This window comes from Marmota monax, unplaced genomic scaffold (genome assembly GCF_021218885.2).
Source record: "Marmota monax isolate L192 unplaced genomic scaffold, Marmota_monax_Labrador192_F-V1.1 WCK01_AAM20220418_F8-fsc00006, whole genome shotgun sequence".
Taxonomy (NCBI): domain Eukaryota; kingdom Metazoa; phylum Chordata; class Mammalia; order Rodentia; family Sciuridae; genus Marmota; species Marmota monax.
Window position 1 is genome coordinate 13,094,436 of NW_026693712.1, and position 24,293 is coordinate 13,118,728.

Below are 24,293 nucleotides of genomic sequence, written 5' to 3' on the forward strand. Positions count from 1 at the left end.
GATCTTTTTATTTCTCTTCCTCCTTTCCTCTTCTCCCCATTCTTTCTGTCCTTTTTCTCACCACCACACCCCACCAATAATACTGTTGTAAAGGTGTACCATAGTATTTCAGCCATTCTCCTATGGATAGGCACTTAGGTTGTTTCAAAGTGTTTATAGTGAATAATCTTATGAATATGTGATTTCATATTAGGTGAATCTTTAGAGTAAATTTCTAGATGTGAGCTTGTAGGTCCAGAGGTAAATATATGGGAGGTTTTGTTAGCAGACACCTGGGCAACAGCATTTTAGGCAGACGCAAGACAATCACAGAACTCTGAGGAAGGGGCATGTAGCCAGTATTGCCAAGGAAGTAGCAAGCAGGGCCCATGATAAAAGATCTGGAGATGAAAGAGACTTGTTCAAGAGGCTACATACTGGTATTAGAGTTGAATGAGAACACTCTTCCATATTTCCACTTCACTACAGCACACTTATTAGATAGTCGAAGAATTCATGAATGGGAAACAGTATTTAAACAAGACCAGTATTGTCAGGTCAGAGATGGGAGAAGTTTATATGGATCACAGTCAAAAAAGAAAATAGAGGAGGTGAGATGTGGAGGATGATTTGGATTGGAATAGCAGGAGAAGAGGACTATATTCCTAATTTTTGGAACTTGTAATAGCTATGGGCTTGGAGGAGAAAACAAATGAATAGCTCATTTGAGAGATGAAGCCAGGAGTGAAATGTTTATCTGGGAAGGAATGAGGAAAAATTTGAAACAGGTAAGTAAACTGGGTTTTATCATAAAGAATCTTGGATCTCTAGGTGAAATTGGATGTTTGACTCAATTTCTGTGGAGAGTCACTATAAATTTTTGAAGCAGGAGAGATTGCTGTGTTTTTTTAGTCTTCTGTAGCCTGCAGTAGTTGTGCCCATATATTTTTTTTTCTTGAAAACTTTATTCAATACTTTATTAGAAGCCTATTTGCCTGTCTTTAGTTGACATTCAGCTGTTATTTTGTTAAAATTGTTTTTCTTCTGAATATCTTTAGAAATAGCTTCACTTCTGTATTAGAAAATACTTGACTCCCCAATTTTTTAAAATATATTTTTTAGTTGTAGATGGACACAATATCTTTTATTTATTTATTTTTATGTGGTGCTGAGGATTGAATCCAGTGCCTCACTGTTATGAGGCAAGTGCTCTACAACTGAGCCCCAGCCCCAGCCCCTTGACCCCCAAATTTACAGCACCAATTAAGTTTCTTAATTGCTTACTGCTATACATAGAGCTTAGTTGGTTTTAAGGTGAAAAAACAGTACAAAAACCAGGGTAGGATGTGGCCCTTGCTCCTAAGAGACCAGAAAAATGTGACAAAGGAATTCTTAATGCATTTTCACTTTGGAAGAATAGATGGTAATTTATCCCTCTCTTGTGTTTCTCATATTGGAAGGTAAGTTCAGAGCTGTGGGGTTCAGTGCTTTAGCCACTAGCAACTTTTAAATGTGGCTAGTCCAAATTGAGATGTACTGTAAGTGTAGACTGTACTCCTAAGACAGTATACAAAAGAATGTAAAATATCTCAATAATTTCAAAATATTGACTATATACTGAAATTGTTTTGAATATATATTGGGTTAAATAAATATAATATTAAAATTAACTTCACCTGTTTCTTTTTACTTTACCTTTATTAATAGAAAATTTAAAATTACATATGTGGCTCAAATTATATTTCTATTGGACAATGTGGTCGAGAAAGTTGTTGAAATTTGGGTTAAACATTATTTCTGTTGTAACTGTTATCAAGAAGTTTACAGTGTCAGATATTCCACTGTTAGTGATCTAAATTGGATAAACTCCAGAATTTCCATATTAGAAGTATATTTTGATCACTTCCAGGATGCTATATTGTAAAGATATCATTGTTAAAAGCCACTTCCAGGGCTTTTATTGCAGTTAAATCTTTCAAAAAGCACTTTCAAAATTTTACATCATGAAGATAACATTTTGAGTACTTTTGTATCTCTCCAGACTTAAAATACTTTTTAAAATTTTGCAATTAGAAATGTGTGGAGTGATACTCTGGTATCTAGGGAATATTCTGTTCCTAATCTTTTTTTTTTTTTTTTAAAGACTGCTTTTTCTTTCAAAAAATTTTTTTAGTTGTAGATAAACACAATATTTTTATTCATTTTTATGTGGTGCTGAGGATTGAATCCAGTGCCTCACACATATTAGGCAAGTGATCTACTACTGAGCCACAATCCCAGCCCATCCTAATCTTTTTTACCTGATGGTTTTAGTACCCTTTGAAGATCCTTTCCGGATAAGTGACTATGTTGGGAACTGTGCAAAATGGCAACTTTCCAATGCTATCATTTTTAAAAATAAATAGTTCAGAACATTTCATTCTTTTTTCACTTTTTTAAAAATATATTTTTAGTTGTTGATGGACCTTTATTTTATTCACTTATTTATATGTGGTGCTGAGAATTGAACCCCAGTGCCCCATACATGCCAGGCAAGGGCTTTTACCACTGAGCCACAACCTCAGCCCTTTTTTCACTTATTTTTAAGTGAACAAATTAACTGTGTGGCATGTGGACTAATCATTTCATACAATAGATATTTAATTAGGAAAGCAGGCTACAAATGGAAATTTAAAATATGGAATCAGAGCTTACTTGTACAATTGTTGTTCACTCTTAAAAGGAAGCACACTGTAAATCTTTTTGTAAAGCTAGTAATCACTCTTAATTTGTATTATTATAACCTGAATTTTCATGTATTTCACATTTATTTAACAAATTCTGAGTGCTATTATGTGTCAGACACTGTGGTAAGCACTTGGAATAGAGTGGTAAACAGCAGAAACATAGCTGTTCTGAATATCAGATGCATTTTAGAGTTCTCTGAGTCTGTTGTCCAGAAGCCTGCAGGTGAAGGCAATTATGAAACTGTGTCTAAAAACTCTTAATTTGAAAGGTAATTCAGGCTTTTGGTAATAACCCGGGTGACGTAAATACTTAGGAGTTCAGAAACACAATTATTCTTTATGGGTCTGATGAAAAGAATATATACCATGGTGGCAATTTCTTCCTATTGTTTTTTTAATGAATCATTAATTATGATTTGAATTCTGCCCCTTCTTGTGCAATTTTGCCTTTTTTTTTTTTTTTTGTCCTCCAAGGACATTTCTTAGTGTTACTGAAGTCCATCCCTCCTGAAGCCTGTCCTAAATGTTTGCTTTGGTGGTTCCTATGATCCTGAAGATACAAAGCAGTTGGGAAACTATTACCACCCAGCCCTGCTTTCTTCTCTAGATTCCATCTGGGCTAAGTAGGAAAGAAGCATTATTTCCCTAGCATTATCAATGAAGTCCATGGAAGTTCTGAATAGCCTTATGGACTTGGGGCAACCTAGCATGTCTCAAATGTGAGGCAACCACTTTCAAAAAATGGATTCAAGTATGATACCTGGGCTAAAAGACCTTTCTGTCCATGATTTTAGCTAAGTTACAGGACTCGTCTCAATGAATTGGACAATAATCTTGGAAATGAAGAGAGGCCCCTGATGCTTCTCAGTCATATAGTATGAAAGAAATCTGTGGCTTCTGGGTCTTCCAAGGAAGGGTCAAGAGATACTTAGTGACATAGAGCTAGATAAATGTTTGATAGAAGTTATCAAAACTAAGGAATTTTTCCATCAGAGATAAGTTATCTGATTTTTTTTAAACTTAAACTATATGTCCAGCAGTATCTCACTTCAGATTAGTCAAATAGACACACCTTCAGTTAGTTGTGTACCTGTCTTTCAGGAGATTTGATGTGTCAGTCATACTGCTATGACCTCAGGTTCCAGAATATCAATACAACATTCTTTCAAAGAAATATGTCACTTTGTATTGAATCTAAATTTAGAATCAGTAATTTTATTGCCAAAAGAAAAAGGATAGCCCAAATGACAAGAAGCCACTTCTTACTATGAATTGGTTTGGACATTACTTTTCTAAGTGTCCCAAGGATGTTTCCTTACTGAATGTACCCTCACCTCTGCTGTTTTCACTCATATCGTCTGAAGATGAACATTTTATTTCCAACTTGAGGTAGGAAGTAGAATGAATTTTTTCCCCCAGCCTTGGCTCTTTAGATGGATTACCAAGACACGTCCTTCTTAAAAGGAACTAGGGAAAGGAAAACTGGGCTTGTGAAGAAAGTGGTTTCTGTCTTGCCCCTTGTGTACTTGAAAAGGGGCAACTCATTAGTTTCTTCTGGCCTTGCTTGGCTATTGAAAAGAGGAGGATTGGCTTAGGTGAAAGGATGTCTCTTCATTCTTTACTTAAAATGTTGAACCTTGACTAAGTGAAACTTTATTTCTGGCGATTGCCAGCAACTGCCACTCCTTTGAAATAATAATTCAAGGGTTTTGGCTTTAGTTAAGAATGTGAAAGAATTTAGATGCCTGAGTGAAAGGCAAAACAAATTCTTAGTACTGTAAGTTTGATTAAGGAGGAGAGTGACACAAACCCTGCTAGGCTGAAGTATTAGGCATTTGGGGACATACAGTGTGGAATGTGCTTAGCTGCTGTAAGGACTGACTAGAGTGAGGTCACTGCAGGGAAGGGTGTGTATCTCATCCATTTCCTGACACTAAATAGGAACAGATCACACTTTGGCTGGAGTCAGCCTCCTGCCTTTCATGAGTTAAAACTTCCTTTGACTTCTGATTATTAAGGTTACTGTTTCTTGGTTTGTCAGGGAATATCCTGGTTTTAGCACTGAAAGTTTCCCACCCAGGTAAGACCATTGATCCTAGAAAAGCTGGGATATTTGGTTTTCCTGAATAAAATTTAAGGCATTTGGATAGCAATATGATAACTGAAAAACTGGCCCAGATCTCTTCTCTCTCTTTGTTTCTCATAGGGTATGTAGTGGATCCTGAAGTCACAATAATAACAATAGCTGCCGTTGATTATAGGCCTGCTATGTGCCAAGTACATGATCTTCCTTAGTAGTCATGCCAATTGTGATCTAAGGTATTTTAAGGAGAAGGATGCAAGAGTTGAAGGCTGTGACAAGTTGTTTCTCAGAGTCAAACAACTAGAATGTAGCTGAACCACATTTGAATTTTTAGTGTGCTTTAATCTGAAGTCTGCTCTTTCAACTAAGGGAAGAAATTGTTGACTTTGATGGTTAAGTGAATGGGTTCTCTGAGTTAGCATAGTTCTGGGGTCATCATTTTCACCCACTGTTCCCAAATTTGTTCTGATTTTTCATGGTGACATAAGATTCTCTAGGGTAATACATAAAAGCAGTCTGGGAATCTACAATAGCTACTTTATTCTAACACCTATAGCAGCCTCGAATAATTTTTTGGCTTTTAATGGGACTACTCAGTGCCAGGACATAAAAAGTTCTCAGGGAAGGGTAGAGTTATTTAAATTATAACACATGAGCAATAATCTTGAACTGAAATGTCTTAGCTAATGTATGCAAATTAAGACATTTTAATATAAAAATCACCAAAGATTTAAAGTATTAAGGAAAGAAAATCAGGAAAACACACACACACACTTTTTTCCCACCAAGGAAAATCTGTCCTCTTCATTGTTTGATTTGGAGTAGATAAAGGACAGGCATTCTTGCTGTGATAAAAGGTGTTATGCACATAATTCTATGATAGAAGCAAAAAATTGTATTCTAGGTTGCAAGCAGTAAGTGATTCATTTCAGAGGAGAATCTAATCCAGCCATTCAGCATAAGAAATCTCTCTACTAAAATCAGGGATGATTGAAACTCTTAGCATAATGATGGAAGCCCTTGCTGGTGGGCATGATGTAGAGAGGGAAATGTTTTGGATTGTGTAGGGTGATGCAGGAAGCTTTTAGGTTACTTGTAGCTTTTATTTTATCAATTCACGCCTGAGAGTTGCACTTTTACTAGAGAATGAAACACAGTAATAGTCATATAATTTAGATTAGAGGAGCTAGATTGTACTCATGTACAGAAAAGACTTAGGAATCTATTTGATCCAATTTGACAAATACTTATTGTGGTAAATATCAGGGTAGTGTGCTGGATACCAGGAGGAGCAGCAGGTGCCCCCTGGCCTCAAGGAGCTCAGGTGGAGGCTGAGGAAATAACAGTTTCTTCATGGCCATTTAGTGTCTTAATCTGCTTGGATTGCCATAGACTGAGGGAATAAATGAGAAATTTATTTTTGCATAGTTCTAGAGCCTGGAAGGGTGCCAGTGTAGCTAAGTTCTGGAGAGGGCTCTTCCTGGACTGTGGTGTGCTTACACGGTCTTTCCTCTGCACATGCATATTGGCAAAGAAATCTCTTTCTTCCTCTTAAAAGGCTACCTGTGCTTGGTGTGGTGGCATGTTGTAATCCCAGCAGTTTGGGGAGCTGAGGCAGGAGAATCACAAGTTAAAAGCTAGCCTCAGCAATTTAGTGAGCCATGAGCAACTTAGTAAGACCCTGTCTAAAAATAATAAATAAAAAAGGCTAGGGTTGTAGTTCAGTAGTTAAGCACCCCTGGGTTCAATCCCTGGTACAAAAAAAAAATGTTTTTGTGTCTGTATTATTGAGCCAGAATCCCACTCCTCTGACTGTATTTACTTCCTAAGAGCCCTATCTCCATGTACATTTACATAATAAGCTAGGGCTTCAGTGTGAGAATTTTGGAGAACACAAGTCAATCCATAGAAATAGACCCTAACTCACACCATAACAACACACCTACATGATAACTCTTCCTCTTTCCCTCTCTTTCTCTCTGAATAATAAATTAAAGAAATTTTATAATTTTGCTTGAATAATTTTCTTTTGATGGTATTGGGGATTGAATGAAGAGACATTTTACCACTAAGCCTCATCCTGGCACTCCCCCTCCCCTTTTTTTTAAAAATATTTTTTTAGTTGTAGATGGACATAATATCTTTATTTATTTATTTTTATGTGGTGCTGTGTATCAAACTCAGTGCCTCACACATGTGAGGCAAGTACTTTACCACTGAGCTATGGTCCCAGCCCATTCCTGGCCTTTTTGATTTTATTTTTTATTTTGAGATAGGGTCTTGCTAATTTATTGAGGCTGGCTTTCAACTTGTGATCCTCTTGCCTGAACTTCCTGAGTCATTGGAATCACAGGCATGTGTCATCACACTGCACACAAGTAATTCATTTACTTAACCAATGGCTGCTGCTTCTCAGCAGTCATGCACACTAGGGAATTTTTTTTTTTTTTTGGTACCAGGGATTAAGCCCAAGGCCCGTTAACTGCTCAGCTACCTTCCTAGCCCCTTTTTAAATATTTTATTTAGAGATAGAGTCTCACTGAGTTGCTTTGCTAAATTGCTGAGGCGGGCTTTGAACTCGTGATCCTCCCACCTCAGCCTTCCAAGCATCTGGATTACAGGAATGCGCCACCATGCCCAACCCATACTAGGGAATTTTTGTAAAACAAGAGAACTTGTAAATTGTTTTTCAACATAGTAAAATATCAGTGGACTCTAAATTTGACAATGCTAAATTTTTATGTTTAACAGCATTAATTAATATTTTGCCCTTTTTATATTCAAGAGCTAGTACTTTTTTCCAAGCATCAAACTCTTGAAAATCTAGTTGGAGGCTAGGCATTGTCTGTAATGCCCAATAGATGAAAGAGATGGAGATGTTTCATAGATTCATTACAGATTTCTAGACAGGCACTCCCAACCCCAGCCTTTCTTCCAAGTTCTGGTGCAGCACTTCCAGCTCTGTTGGGCATCCTCTTGATGTCCCACTGGCACTTTATACTGGGTGTGTTACAAGCATATTTCCTTCCAACTTACCTCCCACTTATCCGATTTTCTTGTCAATGGTTACATTGACACCACTACTAGGAGAATACTTAGAAATTATTGTAGTTACCATTAATGGTATTCAAATCTACTGGTACCAGGTTTCAAGAGTGGTAGGGTAACTGCGTAAGTATTACCTGGAAACCTTTCTATGATACTGATTTCTTCTTCCTTGGAGGGTGACACTGGTCAGAGGTAAGGCTAGGAAGCATGACAATTAATGTGCTGTCAAGTTTGAGAAGTTATGTACTTGTGCAGTATTGGTGGAAAGACGAAGAGATTTGGGTCTTAAGAACAGGGCAACCTATATTAAGAGATCATAATATTCCACTGGCCTTATTGCCCAAATTTAGAGGTTCTCAAAGGGCTCCTCAACTTTCCATGATGCCCCCAGGTTGCTACCTTAAGAGTGATCAAAAATGTTTTCCTCTGACCTCCAGGCTCTCTGTCCTAAGTTCTGAGTTTTGGTGACTTATAGCAACAACTATTAGAAGAAGAAATGCTGCTTTCTCTTGTTTATTTTAATTAATTAATTAATTAATTTATTTATTTTGTGGTGCTGGGGATTGAAGGATTGAACCCAGGGCCTTGTGCATGCGAGGCATTTACTCTGTCAACTGAGCTATATCCCTAGCCCTTCTCTTGTTTATTTTTAATCAAGTATGAGGCAGGTGCTTTCTTTAATTCTTCACAGAACACCAGAGATCGAACTCTTTCTGAGGCTTGCCAAAACAAAAGCACAAAACAGGAAAATGACCCCACCATATAGGCTCAGATTCACCCTAGGGCCCCTCCACCCAACTCTTGACCACTCCTTCCATGGGGCCAGGTGCAGCTTACCCTTCACTATGGGAATATCTCCAGCATCCCTATGGTTTAAATTTAGTCAAGATACTTTAAGCCTCAGAGAAGGAAGTTTTTCTTACCTCACTTTCAAAGTTGAACTTCTAGGCCTTAATTTCCTAATTCAGAATGATGGACATAGGGAATATCTATTCCATTCAGGGAATTTAACCCAAAGTTATACTTCATAGTCTTACCAGGACAAATTATAAAGCAGTTTGCTATCAAGATATATTCTAAATTGGGGGTTTTCACTTAAATGATACTACATGTTAACTTCAGTGACCTAGTCCAAGCTTCAGTCTGCCTATTCAGTCCAATTCCTTTTCAGTCTCTTCATCAAAGGTTCAAAACCCTGGGGGTGGGCTGGGGTTGTGGCTCAATGATAGAAGCACTTGCCTATCTTGTGTAAGGCCCTGGATTCTGATCCCCAGCACTACAAAAGTGAAAATAGAAAGCAAAAAAAAAAGAAAGAAAGAAAATGCTTTGGGATGCAGCTTACTCTGGGTCACCTTGTTACACACCCTTTGGGCACAGTAATTATATGTCCTTCAGTTGACATAGTAACCCCATAGCAGTTTTTTTTCATCTGAACTAACAGAAAGCAGAGCTGTTAAGCCACTAAATCAAGATCAAGTCCATCAGGAAGTGGCATGCTGGGATATGAACCAAGGCCTCTTGGTTTCAAATTTGTGAATTTAACTATTATGAGACACTACAAAAGCATACTAGACATTGAATTTGACAGGATTTGGAATAATAATGCTATTTTATTTTATTTTTTAAGTTATAAAGAAGTTTATTTTGGCTCCTGGTTCTGTTCCAAGGATAATAATGCTATTAATAGAGAGAGGGAAAAAAGTCAGATAAGAAGGTGTAATGAAGGGAGGGAGATGGTGAACTTAGCCTGGGTTATGAATTATGAGTTCCTTTTGCACCACTGGGTTCCCATAGCCTCTTTATCATTTTGTCTGCTTAATGGTATTGTTCTGAAGAATCTTCACTCTCAAGTTCATCACCATCCTTGACTCTCCAGGAGCCATGTACCAGTCCACGCTGTGGTGAAGCAGCCCGTCCGCGGAGCCAGTGGTAGGACCACAATCACAGCAATTGCCCAGACTGGTGGGGACTGGAGCACCGGCCTCTTCAGTGTCTGCAGAGATAGGAGAATTTGTAGGTTTTTTCCTCTTAATTTTAAGTTCTTTTTCTTACTTTTTCTTACCCAAGATATCAGTGAATGAACCAACTGCATCAGGTACAAAGACCGAAATTAAATGGTTTCAGAATAACTGGACTAACCCAAGTGACTCAAATGTACTCCCTAGCTGGAAAATCTTGCTTCTCAGCACTGTGGATGCTTTTGTAGAATAAGAGGTGCCTTCAAAGATTTTTAAATGACAAAATCCACTGTTGGCAAAGACACTCAAAATGGGCTCCCTCATCCACTGTTGGTAGAAATGTAGATTTCCTCATAGATGGCCTAGAATTACATATGGAAAGAACCTCAAGTGTTACATAGCTTTGATCCAGTAAATACACTTTTTAATTTTAATTTTAATCCATTTTTCTTGGAGTATTGGAGATTGAACCCACGGTCTTTGCACATGCTGAACAAGTGCTCTACCACTGAGCCACACCCCCAACCCCAGTAATTACTTTTTTTAGGAGTTTAGTCTAAGGAAATAAATCATGTGCATAGACTTAGCAGGAACATTACATTTTGCACATTGGTTATGACAGCAAGAACATGAAATAACCTAAATGTTCACCAGGGGATACTCACAAATCAGTAATTACACAGCCAGATGAAAAGATCTTTTGGATACATGTTTAGGTTAAATAAATAGGTTGCAAAGTTATGCACATTAGACATCGTTTTTTTGGGGGTGAGTAAAAATTTAGAAAAAATTTGGAAAGATACATATATAAATGTTTACAGTAGATGTTTCCAGATGGCAAGCCAATGAATAAGTTTTATTTTTTTTGATTGTCTCTTTTCAATATTCAGTATTTCTTTGAAGAATATCCAATACTCATAACAACAAGAATGTTCACAAAATGAAACTCCCTTCATGGATTGAAATCTTTTCGGATACTGGTTTAATTATAGAGTTACAAATACCACTGTCCTCTTGCTGCATGATTTTCTCTGGATTTGGAGTTAAAGCATATTGATTCCAATTTTTACCTTAGGACATTCTAATCCACTTCTGGTACCACAAATTAGGATCTCCCTCTTGTGCTTGATACTCTCGCCCTAGGGAACAACTGGGTCATGGAATCTCTCTTAAAGGAAGGTGGGGATGCTATTGTTTGATAGATGAAGGCCAGTCTCTTAAGTTCAAAATCCAAAGACCCTGGGTCTTACTGTTTTTGGAGAATATGACTCTCCCCATCTTGTGAAGCTTTCTGGGAACATCTGAACTTGCCTGACAGTAACACAATATGGATCAGCTGGAAACGTCTGAGCAAGTCCTCATTCGGCTGAGTCTTGAGGCTCAGCTGTGCAGGTCTGTTCCTGCCACTGCTGTCAATGTGGATTTCTGACCAGATGATTATTGTAGCCATTCTCTGGCTCTCTCAGGGCTTTTCCTGATTCTCTAGTTGTTACTTAGTACCAAGGTAAAGAGAAGGCAGAATAACCGTGCAGAGATGTTTGTCGCATTTGATTAGGGGCTGGGTGACATGAGTGTACCCTACCTATGGCAAAGGCCTAACTATAATGTGGTTAAGAGAACAGGTTTGATTAGATATGGGCCTCACCTTGATTCCTCACTCTGTTGTTTTTAATGTTTTTTTTTTAAATTTGTTATTTTTTAGTAATATGTGACAGTAGAGTGTACTTTGACATATTATATATACATACATGGAATATAACTTCCCATTCTTTCAGTTGTACATGATATGGAGTTACACTGGTTTTGTGTTCATATGTGTATATAGGAAAGTCATTTCTGATTCATTCTATTGTCTTTCCTATTCCCATCCCTCTTCCCTTCCTTTTATTCTCCTTTGTCTAATCCAAAAATACTTCTGTTCTCCACCCACTCCCCTTATTGTGTGTTAGCATCCACATATCAGAGAGAACATTTGGCCTTTGGTGTTTTGGGATTGGCTTATTTCATTTAGCATAATAGTCTCTAGTTCCATCCATTTACCAGCAAATGCCATAATTTCATTCTTCTTTATGGCTGGATAATATTCCATTGTGTAGATATACCACATTTTCTTTATCCATTCATCTGTTGAAGGGCACTTAGGTTCATTCTGTAGCTTAGCTTTTGTGAATTGAGCTCCTATAAACATCGATGCCTTACTCTGTTCTTAAATGTCTTTTAACCTTGAGAAAATTCTCTAAATCTGCATTTCTCCCCTCTAAAATGAAGATAATAAAGATATTAACCTCAAGGGTTGTTGTTAAGATTAAAACATATAATGCGGGGCTGGGGATGTGGCTCAAGTGGTAGCGCGCTCGCCTGTCATGCGTGCGGCCCGGGTTCGATCCTCAGCACCACATACAAACAAAGATGTTGTGTCTGCCAATAACTAACTAAATAAATAAATATTAAAAAAAAAATAAATAAAACATATAATGCATAGAACCCACTCTTAATATATATATATATATATATATATATATATTTTTAATATTTATTTTTTAGTTATCGGCGGATACAACATCTTCGTTTTGTATGTGGTGCTGAGGATCGAACCCTGGCCGCACGCATGCCAGGCGAGCGCGCTACCACTTGAGCCACATCCCCAGCCCAGAACCCACTCTTAACACTAGTTTGGAGCATTACTGGATCAGTTGGGGATATTTGGTTGTAAGCCAAATTAGGTTGAATGGTGCTTCCTTAAAATTCATGTCCATTTGAAACCTCTGAATGTAACCTTGTATGGAAGTAAGGTTTTGCAAATGTAGTCAAATTAAAGTCTCACTGGATTAGTTAGGCTGGGCAGGGCGTTCTCCCTGGAATCGTCCAGAAGGATCTAACCCTGCCAACACCTTGATTTGACTTCTGCCTCCTATATTTTCCAGTGAGAGAATTTCTGTTATTTTAAGATGCTCAATTTGTGGTATTTTGTTATGGAAGCCCTAGAAAACTAATGTAGAAGCAAATGCTAGACTTTATTAGAAGATAATCTAGTTCATCGAGTCAGAAAGGACAACATGCGTTGTTACCAGGAGCTGACAATCTACATATCACCAAATGTTTTTACCCTTGTGTCATCCTATCTGGGAATTGAGGTTTTAGCAGACACAACTCAATTTGCCTGGTTTGGGTCACATGCCTACTGCTTGGCAAGGCCAGGGCGTTCTGAATGACAGTCCTACTAATATTGCTCATAAGAGTGAAGGGATAATTTCCCAAATTTACTATTAGGGTGCTGTTACAAGGAAAATCCCAACAAATATTACTACAATGTTAATTGTAGTGAATCTTAGCTATTAATATTGAATGCTATTGGATATTTTTTGTTTTCCTTCAGCACATTGAGAGCCAAGAGTAGAGACAAGAGGCTTAGATTGGATGCTGCAATGATTTCTACCTAATCCTAGGAGCCCCTAGAAAGATGGCCAAAGAAAGGCTCTCTCCTCATCTTATTTACCTTAAACATTGTTGTACTGCTCAGCTTTTCTCTAACTCCCATCAAAGTTCAGGATACCACCAGACTATTTTCCTGAGGATTCCATTTGAGAGCCAGTTCTAGTGACAAGGGGAGATGGAAGGAAAGTGACAAGGGGAGTACGAAGAAAGTGACAATCTGGAGAAATATAACGCTCTTTACAACTGGGCAGGAATCATGCAGGAAGATATCACAGATCTAGCATGCAAGGTGATTGAATGTCATGTTCTAACTGTTTCCTACGTGGGCCTTCATTGGTGACTGTTCATAGTGTCTCTAAGTTAATGGCCTCAGAAAAACTCTTTAAAGACAATATCACTTTGTGCACTCATTATCTACACCATATCTGTGAGGACACAGGTGGAGTATGAGTGCTATGAATCTCGGGCTTCTTCCCATTCTTGTGTAAAAGGACTTTTAATTGGGAATTATTTCATCCATAGAGGATCATTTTAAGTAAATCACTGTGCAAATAGTTGTGACAGGCTTGGGAACAAAAACAGAACTGCTTCCACGCCAGATTCCCATCCTGGGATATTTTTCCTTTAAATGCTGGGGATTATTGCTCCAATTTGTCATCCATTAAGCAAAGGGTACATTATGAACAGCAATGATTTCCACTTCTTTTTGACATTTTGCATCTTCATTTTATGGTAATTATATATTCTTAACTGCCTCCCTCTTCCCACTCCTGTACTTTTATCTGAATTTACTCTGCACTGGGACTTGCAAATGGGTGTCTTTGTGTCCTTCATAAATAGAGTACCCAAGAGCTCAAATGTGAAGATGAGGCCAAGCAGCTAAAGGCATAGTGAATAAAAAACTGTGTATTCTGGCTTTAGGAATATTTGTGATATTGTTCCAAAGAAGTTTATAAGAAGGTGTAATCAACGTTGGTTTGTAATTCAATCAATATTTTCTGAATTCCCACCTGTGTATACAGGCACATGATGTATGTTATAGACATAATAATGAATAAGACAGAAATAATTTTGTAAAAGAGAGACAATTAATAAATAAACAAAATAATTGCATTTGTAATAAGTGCCATAAAGGAAACAGGGTATTATTATGCAAGGAAATGATAGAGGATATGGTAAAGGATTGTTTTTCAGAAGACTTGCTTAAACTCTATCTGACCAGTAAGAAGTATCCAGGCTCTCAGTGTAGGGACACTGAGAAGGCACTGTAAACAACAGGTAGTAAGACTGATACGTACTAGGAACCATAAGACGCCCAAGATGGATGGAAGGAAGCAAACCAGGATTTTCTTTGAGGAAGGAGGAAGGAGGCATGAAAAGGCATCAGACTGCAATTGGTGTCCCCTCACTGTATCTCAGGTTAATAGTACACTCTCTGAAAGCAGGAGCCACAGTTGTATTGTTTACCACTCTGGTGTCCAGCCAAGCACCTGGCCCATAAGAGGCACTTAAAAATATTTCCTGAGCTGGGTGTGTTGGCACAGGCCTATAATCCCAGGAGCTCAGGAAGCTGAGGCAGGAGATCACAAGTTCAAAGCCAGCCTCAGCAACTTAGCAAGGTCCTAAGTAACCCAGTGAGAACCTGTCTCAAAATAAAAAATAAAAAGTGCTGGGGATGCAGCTCAGTGATTAAGCACCCCTGGGTTTAATCCCTGGCATCAAAAACAAACAAACAAACAAACAAAAAAAAAACAAAATGAAACAAATTACAAAAAAAAACAAACAAAAAAACCCCCAAATTCGCTGGACACAAATAAATGCATAAATTGTAATCTGTATTTTCTCCTCCTCTTTTCTCCTCCTCCTCCTCCTCCTCCTTCTTCTTCTTTTTTTCTTGCACTTAATTAAAAGAATCATAGAGCCTCTGAGTTAGAAGGGATATTGGAGGTCAGTTGGCCTGCTTGTCTAAATCCCTTCTGCAATATACATGTTAGCCTTGGCATTGTGAACACTTCAGGGAGGAGAGCTTATTGCTTTTGCAATAGCTCAGTTAAAAAAAATCATTTTGAAAGATTATTTAACTCACAAGGTAGAACTCAAAAGTATCTACCTTTTTTTTTGTTTTTGAAAAGCAAGTACTCCCTCCTGCTTTCCACCTACCCAATTCTTCTCCAGAGGCAAATACTCTTGCCTGAGCCTAGATATAGTCCATATACCTAGAAGGATATAAAAATTTAAAAAATGAAACTATTTTGTATTATAAAAATATCTTATAATCATTGTAAAAAAGAAACTTACAAAAGCAGTGTTTGGTAATTGCAACCCTTGAAGATAAATGATGTTAACATTTTAGTTTCTGTTTTTTTTTTTTCTCAGACTTTTTACTCTTGTGTGTATATGTATATAATTTTCACAAATGGTAAAATTGTAAACACACATTGGTCTGCATTTTGTTTTGTTTTAATTTAGCAATACATTTAGGTGACCAGACCATATCAGCACATCTGGAGGTGATTTTTTTAAATTGCTGCCAAGATTCCATTTACATTTTATTGTCCCATATTTTTTATTCAAAAATCCCCATTGGTGGACCTTTATATAGTTTCCAGATTTCCTGCTATGCAAACTAATGCTGTATGAATGTCCTTGTACGGGGATCATTTTGCATGTCTGTGCGTATGGCTGTTGGATAATTGCCTAGGGGTGAACCTGCTGGTCAAATAGTCTGTGCCATTTTAAATCTTGATGTATATTGCCAAATGGCTTTATGTTTGGAAGTTGTACTAATTTACACTTTCACTGGCAATGTAGGCGTGTGCTCCATTCCTTTTTAAAGCATCTGTTTTTGCTAGAAGTTTCTGCATTTTCATAATAATTTCTGAAATGTGGCTTGCTGAAATTTCCACCCACCTTTTCTACTTCTACTCTCTGAGGCTTCTCACTTCTCTTTATCTTGGCTCCCCCATGAGTTAGGGTGAATAATGAACCACATTATACACAGAAGGGTGGACCCTGCCTCAGAGAATAGACCTGGGTCATTCAGGCTGGAGTGCTTACTCTTAGGTAAATACCAGAGGTTTTTTGGGGTTAGGAAAAGGCTAAATTTATACCACAAATCCTTCTGAACCTTAGTATGTTTAAAAAGCAAAAGAAAAAACCTTTTTTTCCACTAAGAACACATTGATACATTCACCTTATTAAAAAATGAGATATTACAGAAAAGGAAACCATGTAGCCCCTTTTTTAAAAACTCAATTTGGAGCCAGATGGTGACACATGTCTGTAATCCCAGTAGTTCAGCAGTCTGAGGCATGAGGATCACAAGTTCAAAACCAGCCTCAGCAACTTAGCGAGGCCCCAGGCAACCCAGTGAGATCCTGTTTTGAAATACAACACAATAAACAATCAAAGAAACAAACAAATAAGTAAATAGAATAAAACAAAGGGCTAGGATTGTGGCTCAGTGGTTAAGTGCCCCCTTGAGTTCAATCCCCAGTACACAATAAATAAATAAAAATAAAAATCCTCTCAGTTTGGAAGGTTCCCTTTTAGATCTTTCTCTGTACTTATATATGTATCCATTAGTAATACATACTATTGATTCATAATTGTTTCAAGGAAACATAATTGGCACTATGCTGTGCATACCATTTTACAGTTTGATTATTTTTAAAACTCAAAATATATCCTAAAAATTTAACTATGTTGGGTCTTAATAGATCTTTCATATTGCTTTTTTTTTTTTGTACTGGAGATTGAATCCAGGGGTGCTCTATCACTGAGCTACGTCCCCAACTGAGCTACATCCCCAGTGTCTTTTATTTATTTTTTTATTTGAGTCAGAGTCTTGTTTAGTTGCCCAGGCTGGCCTTGAACTTGCAATTCTCCTGCCTCAGCTTCCCCTAATTGCTGAGATTGCAGGTGTGCCTAGGTTTTACTGTATTCTTCATGATTCCATAGAATGGTTATATCACCTTGGCTTATTTGCACTGTAGTCTATAAATGTACATTTAAGTTGTTTTAAATTTCAAGTTACTATTCTTGTACCTACATCTTGGTGTGCACATGTAAGCGTTATTCTAGGGTAGACATTGATAAGTGGAATTACTAGAGAATTTTAAATTTTAATAGATTCAGCAAAGTTATCTTCCTAAGTGACTGTGCCATTTCCATTTGTTTGTGGAGTACCTATTTTTCTGATTCTCCACAGCATATGATGTTCACAAACATGGACAAGTTTTGTCTTCTTATGGGTTATAAATGCTTTCTGATAGTCTTTTTTTTAAAAGAGAGAGAGAGAGAGAGAGAGTGAGAGAGAGAGAATTTTTATTTATTTTTTAGTTTTCGGCAGACACAACATCTTTCTTTGTATGTGGTGCTGAGGATCGAACCCGGGCCGCACGCATGCCAGGTGAGCGCGCTACCGCTTGAGCCACATCTCCAGCCCCTCTGATAGTCTTAATATGCATTTTTTTTTTTTTTTTTAAAATATTTATTTATTTATTTTAGTTTTTGGCGGACACAACATCTTTGTTTGTATGTGGTGCTGAGGATCGAACCCGGGCCGCAGGCACACCAGGCGAGCGCGCTACCGCTTGAGCCACATCCCCAGCCCAATATGCATTTTTTAAAAATAAAATTTTAAATTTTTATTTTAGTGTTTTAGATGTACACAGACATAATAACTTTATTTTATTTATTTATTTTTTATGTGATGCTGAGGATTAAACCCAGTGCCTCATATGTGTTAGGCAAGTGTTCTGCCACTGAGCCACAACCCCAGCCCTTAATATGCATTTATAATGGTACTGAGCAAATTTTCCTGTCTGTTTTTGGCCATTTGTATTTCCTTTTCAGTGATCTACTTGCTAATGCCCATTTTCTTCTTTTGTTTAATCTTTTATATATTGATTTACAATTCTTTGTGTATTCTTGATACCTATCCTTGGCCTGTGAGATGTGTTGTAAAATTTTCTTCTAGAGCCAAAAATATCCCATCATCCTGCTCTTGCACATCCCTTCTTGGGGTGCAATCTGACAGAATTTTCATATCTTACTACACTCCTCAAAGTACAGAGCAGAAGCACTTGAAACAAAGGAGTTGCATGATTTAAGACTGCCACACAGCACATATGAGGTAGTGATAATGGAGATACATACGGGAGAATGTGAATCCACAACCAAGATGGCAGAATAGATAATATGTAAAACATCAGAACATATATATAGTAGTTAAGGTCAGACTTTCTGAATTCAAATATGGTTTTTGTCCCTCACTAATAATTACTTAAGTCTACTGGAGACCAGTATCCTCATTTGTAAAATGGGGATAATAACAGGGTCAATTTTATAGGATTTCTGCAAAGATTAAAAGAGTTTATATGTACAAAATGTTTTTAGCAGGATTTGGCACATAGTAGTTTGGTATAAATATAATAGAAGCTTCTATATAATAGAAGTAGCTACTATATAATAGAAGTAGTTACTATATAATAAAAGTTTGTTTTCCATGTTTTGTTAAAAATCACATTGAACTTCTGATCCAAAGTAATCGAACTTTGGTGTTTCCTTCAGAAACTAGTACCAATTCCTAATGAACACTAGATAATATAGTTATATGATAAAAATATTACAAGTAAAAAGAATTGCTTTTGAATTATAAAAGTAAGGCACAGAAGTTCCACTGCACATAAACAGCTTCTTTATAATGTGCTTCCTAAGGATGATGGGCATTCCTCTTTACCAGTTAAAGTATTGCAACTGAGGAGATTGTAGAAACACATTTATTGGCTATTTGGTTTGCCAGCTTTACAATTGCACAACTTTTGATTAATTTCTTATTTGTAGAGATTTGCACTATTTTATAAGCCATGCATAAAATGTGATTTGATTGGTTTTTATGAATGCTTAAAACCTAATTCAAGGTTGCATACAGTGTGACCACTCTGTACTTGCTGTAAATTTTCTGGGCCATTTGTTCTCCTCTAAGCTGTTCATATCAGTTGTCAGTGTTGGGTGAGGCCTGGGTTCCATCCCCAGCACTGCAAATAAATGGCAAGCAAAAACCATAATAAATAAAAAAGACTGACAATAGCAAAGGTTGAATAAAAATAGAATGTGGGACAATTAGAACTTTTATACATTTCTGGAGGGGCTGTGAAATTATACAAATACTTTGGAGAGTACTATTGGTCATTTTTTTGTGTAAAATTAAACATATATCTATCCATGACTTAGCAGTTCCCCTCTCAGGAATCTACCCAAGTAGAATGAAAACATATGTCAATATAAGGACATAGTTAACCATTCATAGCAGTCTTCATTGTAGGAATCAATAATGGAATAATCAAGTGTCTATTAGTGGGGGAATGGATAAGCAAACTGGAATATTCATACAGTAGAATACTACTTGATAATAAGAACAGACCTCATAACAACATAGATGAATCTCAAGAAACATGATGTTGAACAAAAGAAGCCAGATACAAAAGTAAACATGTGACGTCCAAGAAGAGGTAAAATTCACCTATGAACATAGAAACCAGAACTGTGGGTTCCCTCAGGAGTGGGAAGCGGGAGAATTGGGGGTGACTAGAAAAGGGGCACAAGAACTCTGGGTGAGGGCAATATTCTCCATGTTCAGTTGCTTGGGTAAATATGATTGTCAGCACTCATTCAACAGAATACCTAAGATATGTGTATTTTCTTGTACAAAAATTATGCCTCAATACAATATTTATTGAATGCATTTTTCAAAGACTGTGTTTAGATTGGTATCTTATGCTGTTTCATAGTCCTAATTATTTGTATTCATCAGGGTTGTCATTTTTTGCAATGCTAGATGACATAACATTTTAACTGTATATCAGGGTTCTCAACCCGTGGCCTATTAATGGTTTTCCAGGTCTCTGTGAACTCTATGAAATTAAGTGCACAATTTTGCCTGCCTACGTGCATGTACTTTTCTTTTCCCTTGTGAAGCAAGTTCATAACTGTCATCATATTCTCAAAAAGATCTGTGACCCAAAACATATTTAAAATAGAACCTCTGTGTTAGAAGGTTTGTGCCGAATATGTAGGAACCCATATCAGTAGATAAAGATGAGTGAACTAATAAATGACAAAGTTTCCAGTTGACAGTTAAGGAACCAAGCACCTAATAGTTTGCAGATTGAAACTGACAGATGTCGGTGGCTCCAATGAAACTAACAAAAATTAGAATAACCTTTTGGTCTCAGAAATAGAAGAGAACCCTGATAAGACTAGGAAGCAGAATGAGTGTACCATCAAAAAGCTTTCAATCATATTTATAGGAACTATGTCTGTTATTCAAGAGTATCCTATAGACTGTGTCTGTTTTTAATATTGAAATTAGATAGATGAAAACAATGGAAGCAACCGTTATGATTCAAAAATTATTCACCACATTTCTCTTAACAGGAAAAACCAATTACCATAATCAATGCTAACAGAATTGTATCAGGTTCAGCTTTGTCAGTGTTTAACAAAAGAAGACAATTTTAATGTGGCTCAGTTATAGCAATATTCGTACACTGAATTTTGAGGAACTGGTTGTTCATTCCCCATCCCTGATTGCAGGGAGGCAGTGCAGCATTAAATTGGTGGCAGAGGGTTGTAAATGCTATTTAAGATGAGCAGTCACTCACTCCCTGAACATCTAAGAACCTTGGTTTTCTTTGGTATGATTATTAATAGGCTTCTGTGGTCTATTTTGTCCGCTGTGTCTTGAGTGTGACATCGCCAGGAACTATGGAGAGTGTCCTTGTTGGCCTTTGTTACCTGGGTCTACCTTTGCACTGAGAATTGGCATAAGAGAGAGACATAAAATACAGGTGAGTGCATTTGAGGCCTATGTGACCCTCAGTCTATGAGAACCCGGATGCTTTCCAAACATGTGATTTATGGGCTGGGGTTGTGGCTCAGAGGTAGAGCGCTCGCCCACCATGCATCTGGGCTTGATCCCCAGCACCACATTAAGAAAAATAAAATAAAATAAAGACATTGTGTCCACCTATAACTAAAGAAATAAATATTAAAAAAAATAATTAAAAAACATGTGATTTACCAAAAAAAGTGTGAGTGAAAATGTTTTAAAATGACACATTTAATGTGCAACTTGGACAAAGGACAGATGTTTCCGATTTGGTCTTTTTTTAGTATGAAGTATAAGTTAACTAAAATGCTATATTGTGAAAGGTATTTCCAAGTAGAAGGTAAATGCAAATTGTTGGCCAAATTGTGATGCCTGAGACCTGCTTTGAGGATTAGTAATAGGAGGAGATAGCTGTGAATGGTCTTCTCTGTAAGCCAATACACAGTCCTTTCCTTCAATAGAAATAAAACCAATTTCTGTCTCTTATTACTTCAAGAGAAGGCGATAGACAGAATCATACCAAATTTGTAGGATGTACTTGAAAGTTCTGACTTAAAATATTATCTATGTGATATGTGCAGAATTCATTTTGAGGGCTCCCCCAGCATGTCTGAAACTAAAGTACATGAGAGGTTGGGGAGTGACTGATCATGCATATTAAGATGTGGACATTAAGAAAAAAAGTACCTCTTTATGTATTCTATGGAATGATCCCTATGATATAATTTTATGTGGAAAAAATGACAGAAGTATTCAGCTGTTCTCATAAAAGACTTTATATGTTGACATAGAATTTATCTGCAAGTATATATAAGAAACAACGGTTGCTCCCAGATAGGTAAATGATTGGGGACAGATGCAGAGGAGGATTTATTTTCACTTCCTATCCTGTTTTACTTTGGGAATTTTGGACCATTGCACTTACTACCAACTCAAAATAAATAAATAAAATAATCATAAATATTAGGTCCTAAGAGAAAAATTCCAGGATATTAACAGAAAAATCACTGGTTTCACGTAGGAGCTCCATATCAAAAGTTTTGAGGACAGGTCTCTGAATCACAGGCACTATTTGCCACTGAGCCACTTGGTGTTTGGACAGTCCAGTGCCCTGGGTGTTGGTGGATCTTGGAAGCAGTGAGTGGGATGAGTCAGCAGGTAGCATTTTATAGGTGCCCATGTAATGGAAATGAGCTTGTTTGACTTAGAACAGAGACCCTGGTCCTGCCCTTAAATGCATTTACCTCTATAGGGCACACTATGCGAGGATTGGCTGGTGGTGCACTGCTGTTGGCCTTTTTCCATCTGTCAGGTGGCCCGGGAACTCAAGATGAGAACTTCTCAACTCTATGAAATCTGTGCAGTCCCTTCAACTAAGGACACTCTGGTTTGACGGAGCGAAATAACTCTTCCTCATTCCCCAAGTCCTCCCTCTCAAACGCCTCTTAGTAGAACAACTGTTTTAAGTTTTCACTGAAATAGTAGGAAAATAAATGATGTCCCCCACTACTGTCTCTGCTGTTGTTTTTTCTTTACCTATTCCCCTGATGAGGACTTCATAATTTGTCTGAATTTGCTGTTCCAAACCAGCCACATAAAACACATTCTGGAGGTGCGGTGTGCTTCCCTCCTGGTCTGGAGTTTGAGGAGGTTGCATTTTTCTACCAGCTTTCCACTGCCAGCCTTTCCTGAGGGATGTCTAGGAGGCTGGGAGAATTGTCCTATTTTCTTTTGCCAAGCCACTTTCCCCAGAGTGTTAGTGATGGGGTAGGAGATAATGAATTTTAATTTGCTCCAAATGTACCAAAACACATAAGCCATTGTCCTTCCCTTGTCTTGACTCCTTCACTCTTTTTTTTTTGTACTGTGATTGAACCACTGAGGCACATCCCCAACCTTTGTTTTTGTTTTAAAATTTAGAGACAGGATCTCCCTAACTTAACTTAGGGTTCACTAAGTTGCTAAGGCTGGCTTTGAACTTGTGATCCTCCTGCCTCAGTCTCCTGAGCTGTTGGAATTACAGGCATGTGCCACTGCACCTGGCCTCCTTCAATGTTGGTTAATGAAGAAGAAAGTCTCAGGTTGGTGTTAATCTTGAACACTTCCCTAACACTTGTACTCTTTTTGCCCCAGGCTCAGAGTCTTAGGTGGGCAACTATTATGGGTTGAATTGTGTTCTTTACATTCCACATATGTCACAAAAAAAGATATTTGTATTCTTAACCCCTGGTACCTGTGAATGTGATCTTATTTGGAAATAGGATCTTTTGCAAATGTAATCAAGTTGAGGTCATTCGTGTGGGTTCTAAACTCCAAAATGACTGATGTCATTATAAGAGGAGATCAGACCCAGAATTGGAGATCCAAAGGGAAGACTACCATGTGAAGTCAGAGGTAGAGATTGGGGTGGTGCTGCCAAAAGCCAGGAATGTCTGGGGCTGCCAGAAGTTGTAAGAGACACAGGAAGATCCTGACCCAGAAATTTTGGAGGAAGCGTGGCCCTGCCAACTTGATTTGATCTTGATTTCAGATTTCTAGGCACTTGAACTCTTATAGAATGTTCTGTTGTTTCAAGCCACTCAGTTTGTGGTGATTATTGTAGCAGCCCTAGGAAGCTAACCTAGCACCATCTACAATGTGAACCAAGTCCATGTCCAATTTTAGTTAAGGTAGCACCATAGAGCAGAGCTGAAGAGCTTGGAGTTTGAGCTGGAAACATATTTATTAACTTTGCAACCATAGGGAAATTTGCTAGCCTCTCTCTTAGTTTCCTCATCCGTAGAGTGGGATGGTCATAGTGTTGACCTCATGTGGCTGTGAAGATTATAAGTCAAGACATTTAGTGTTTGGCAAGTACTAAGTACTCAGTAAATATATGCTATTACTATTTTTTGGTCACCTTATGTTTATAGAAAATTATACTAGTCTTCCATTTACAGTTGGGATATAAAATTTTCCTTGACATTAAATTTGAGATGAAAATTGAGTCAATTAAAACAAGAGCATTCAGTAAACAACATAGCTGGTCAGTGGCTATGGCAAACACTGTGAAGGTAATAAAACACTAAGCATTTATATATGCCAGGTACTATTCAAACCCCTCTGCATGTTTTAAGACATTGCATTCTTGACATCCTTTAGGAAAGTGCTATTATAACTCCCAGTTTCCA

The 24,293-nt window shown here is 37.5% G+C and overlaps 1 protein-coding gene across 1 annotated transcript; it reads left to right on the plus strand.

Annotated features, from left to right (window-relative positions):
- Positions 1-3,972: 3,972 nt before the first annotated feature.
- Plac8l1 (PLAC8 like 1) lies at positions 3,973-22,516 on the plus strand. Its single transcript, XM_046460227.2, has 4 exons — positions 3,973-4,094; positions 9,713-9,849; positions 20,946-21,082; positions 22,376-22,516. Exons 1-4 carry the CDS (start codon positions 3,973-3,975, stop codon positions 22,514-22,516), a joined length of 537 nt encoding a protein of 178 aa, XP_046316183.1.
- The last annotated feature ends 1,777 nt before the right edge of the window (positions 22,517-24,293 follow it).

What these genes read in the sequence shown, in the direction of transcription:
- Plac8l1 (XM_046460227.2), top strand. Translation starts at nt 3,973, where the DNA reads ATGAATTGGTTTGGACATTACTTTTCTAAGTGTCCCAAGGATGTTTCC. An exon ending in CATTTTATTTCCAACTTGAG is followed by an intron (nt 4,095 to 9,712) that starts GTAGGAAGTAGA and finishes TTGACTCTCCAG; the next exon opens with GAGCCATGTACCAGTCCACG. An exon ending in CTGCAGAGATAGGAGAATTT is followed by an intron (nt 9,850 to 20,945) that starts GTAGGTTTTTTC and finishes GATTATTAATAG; the next exon opens with GCTTCTGTGGTCTATTTTGT.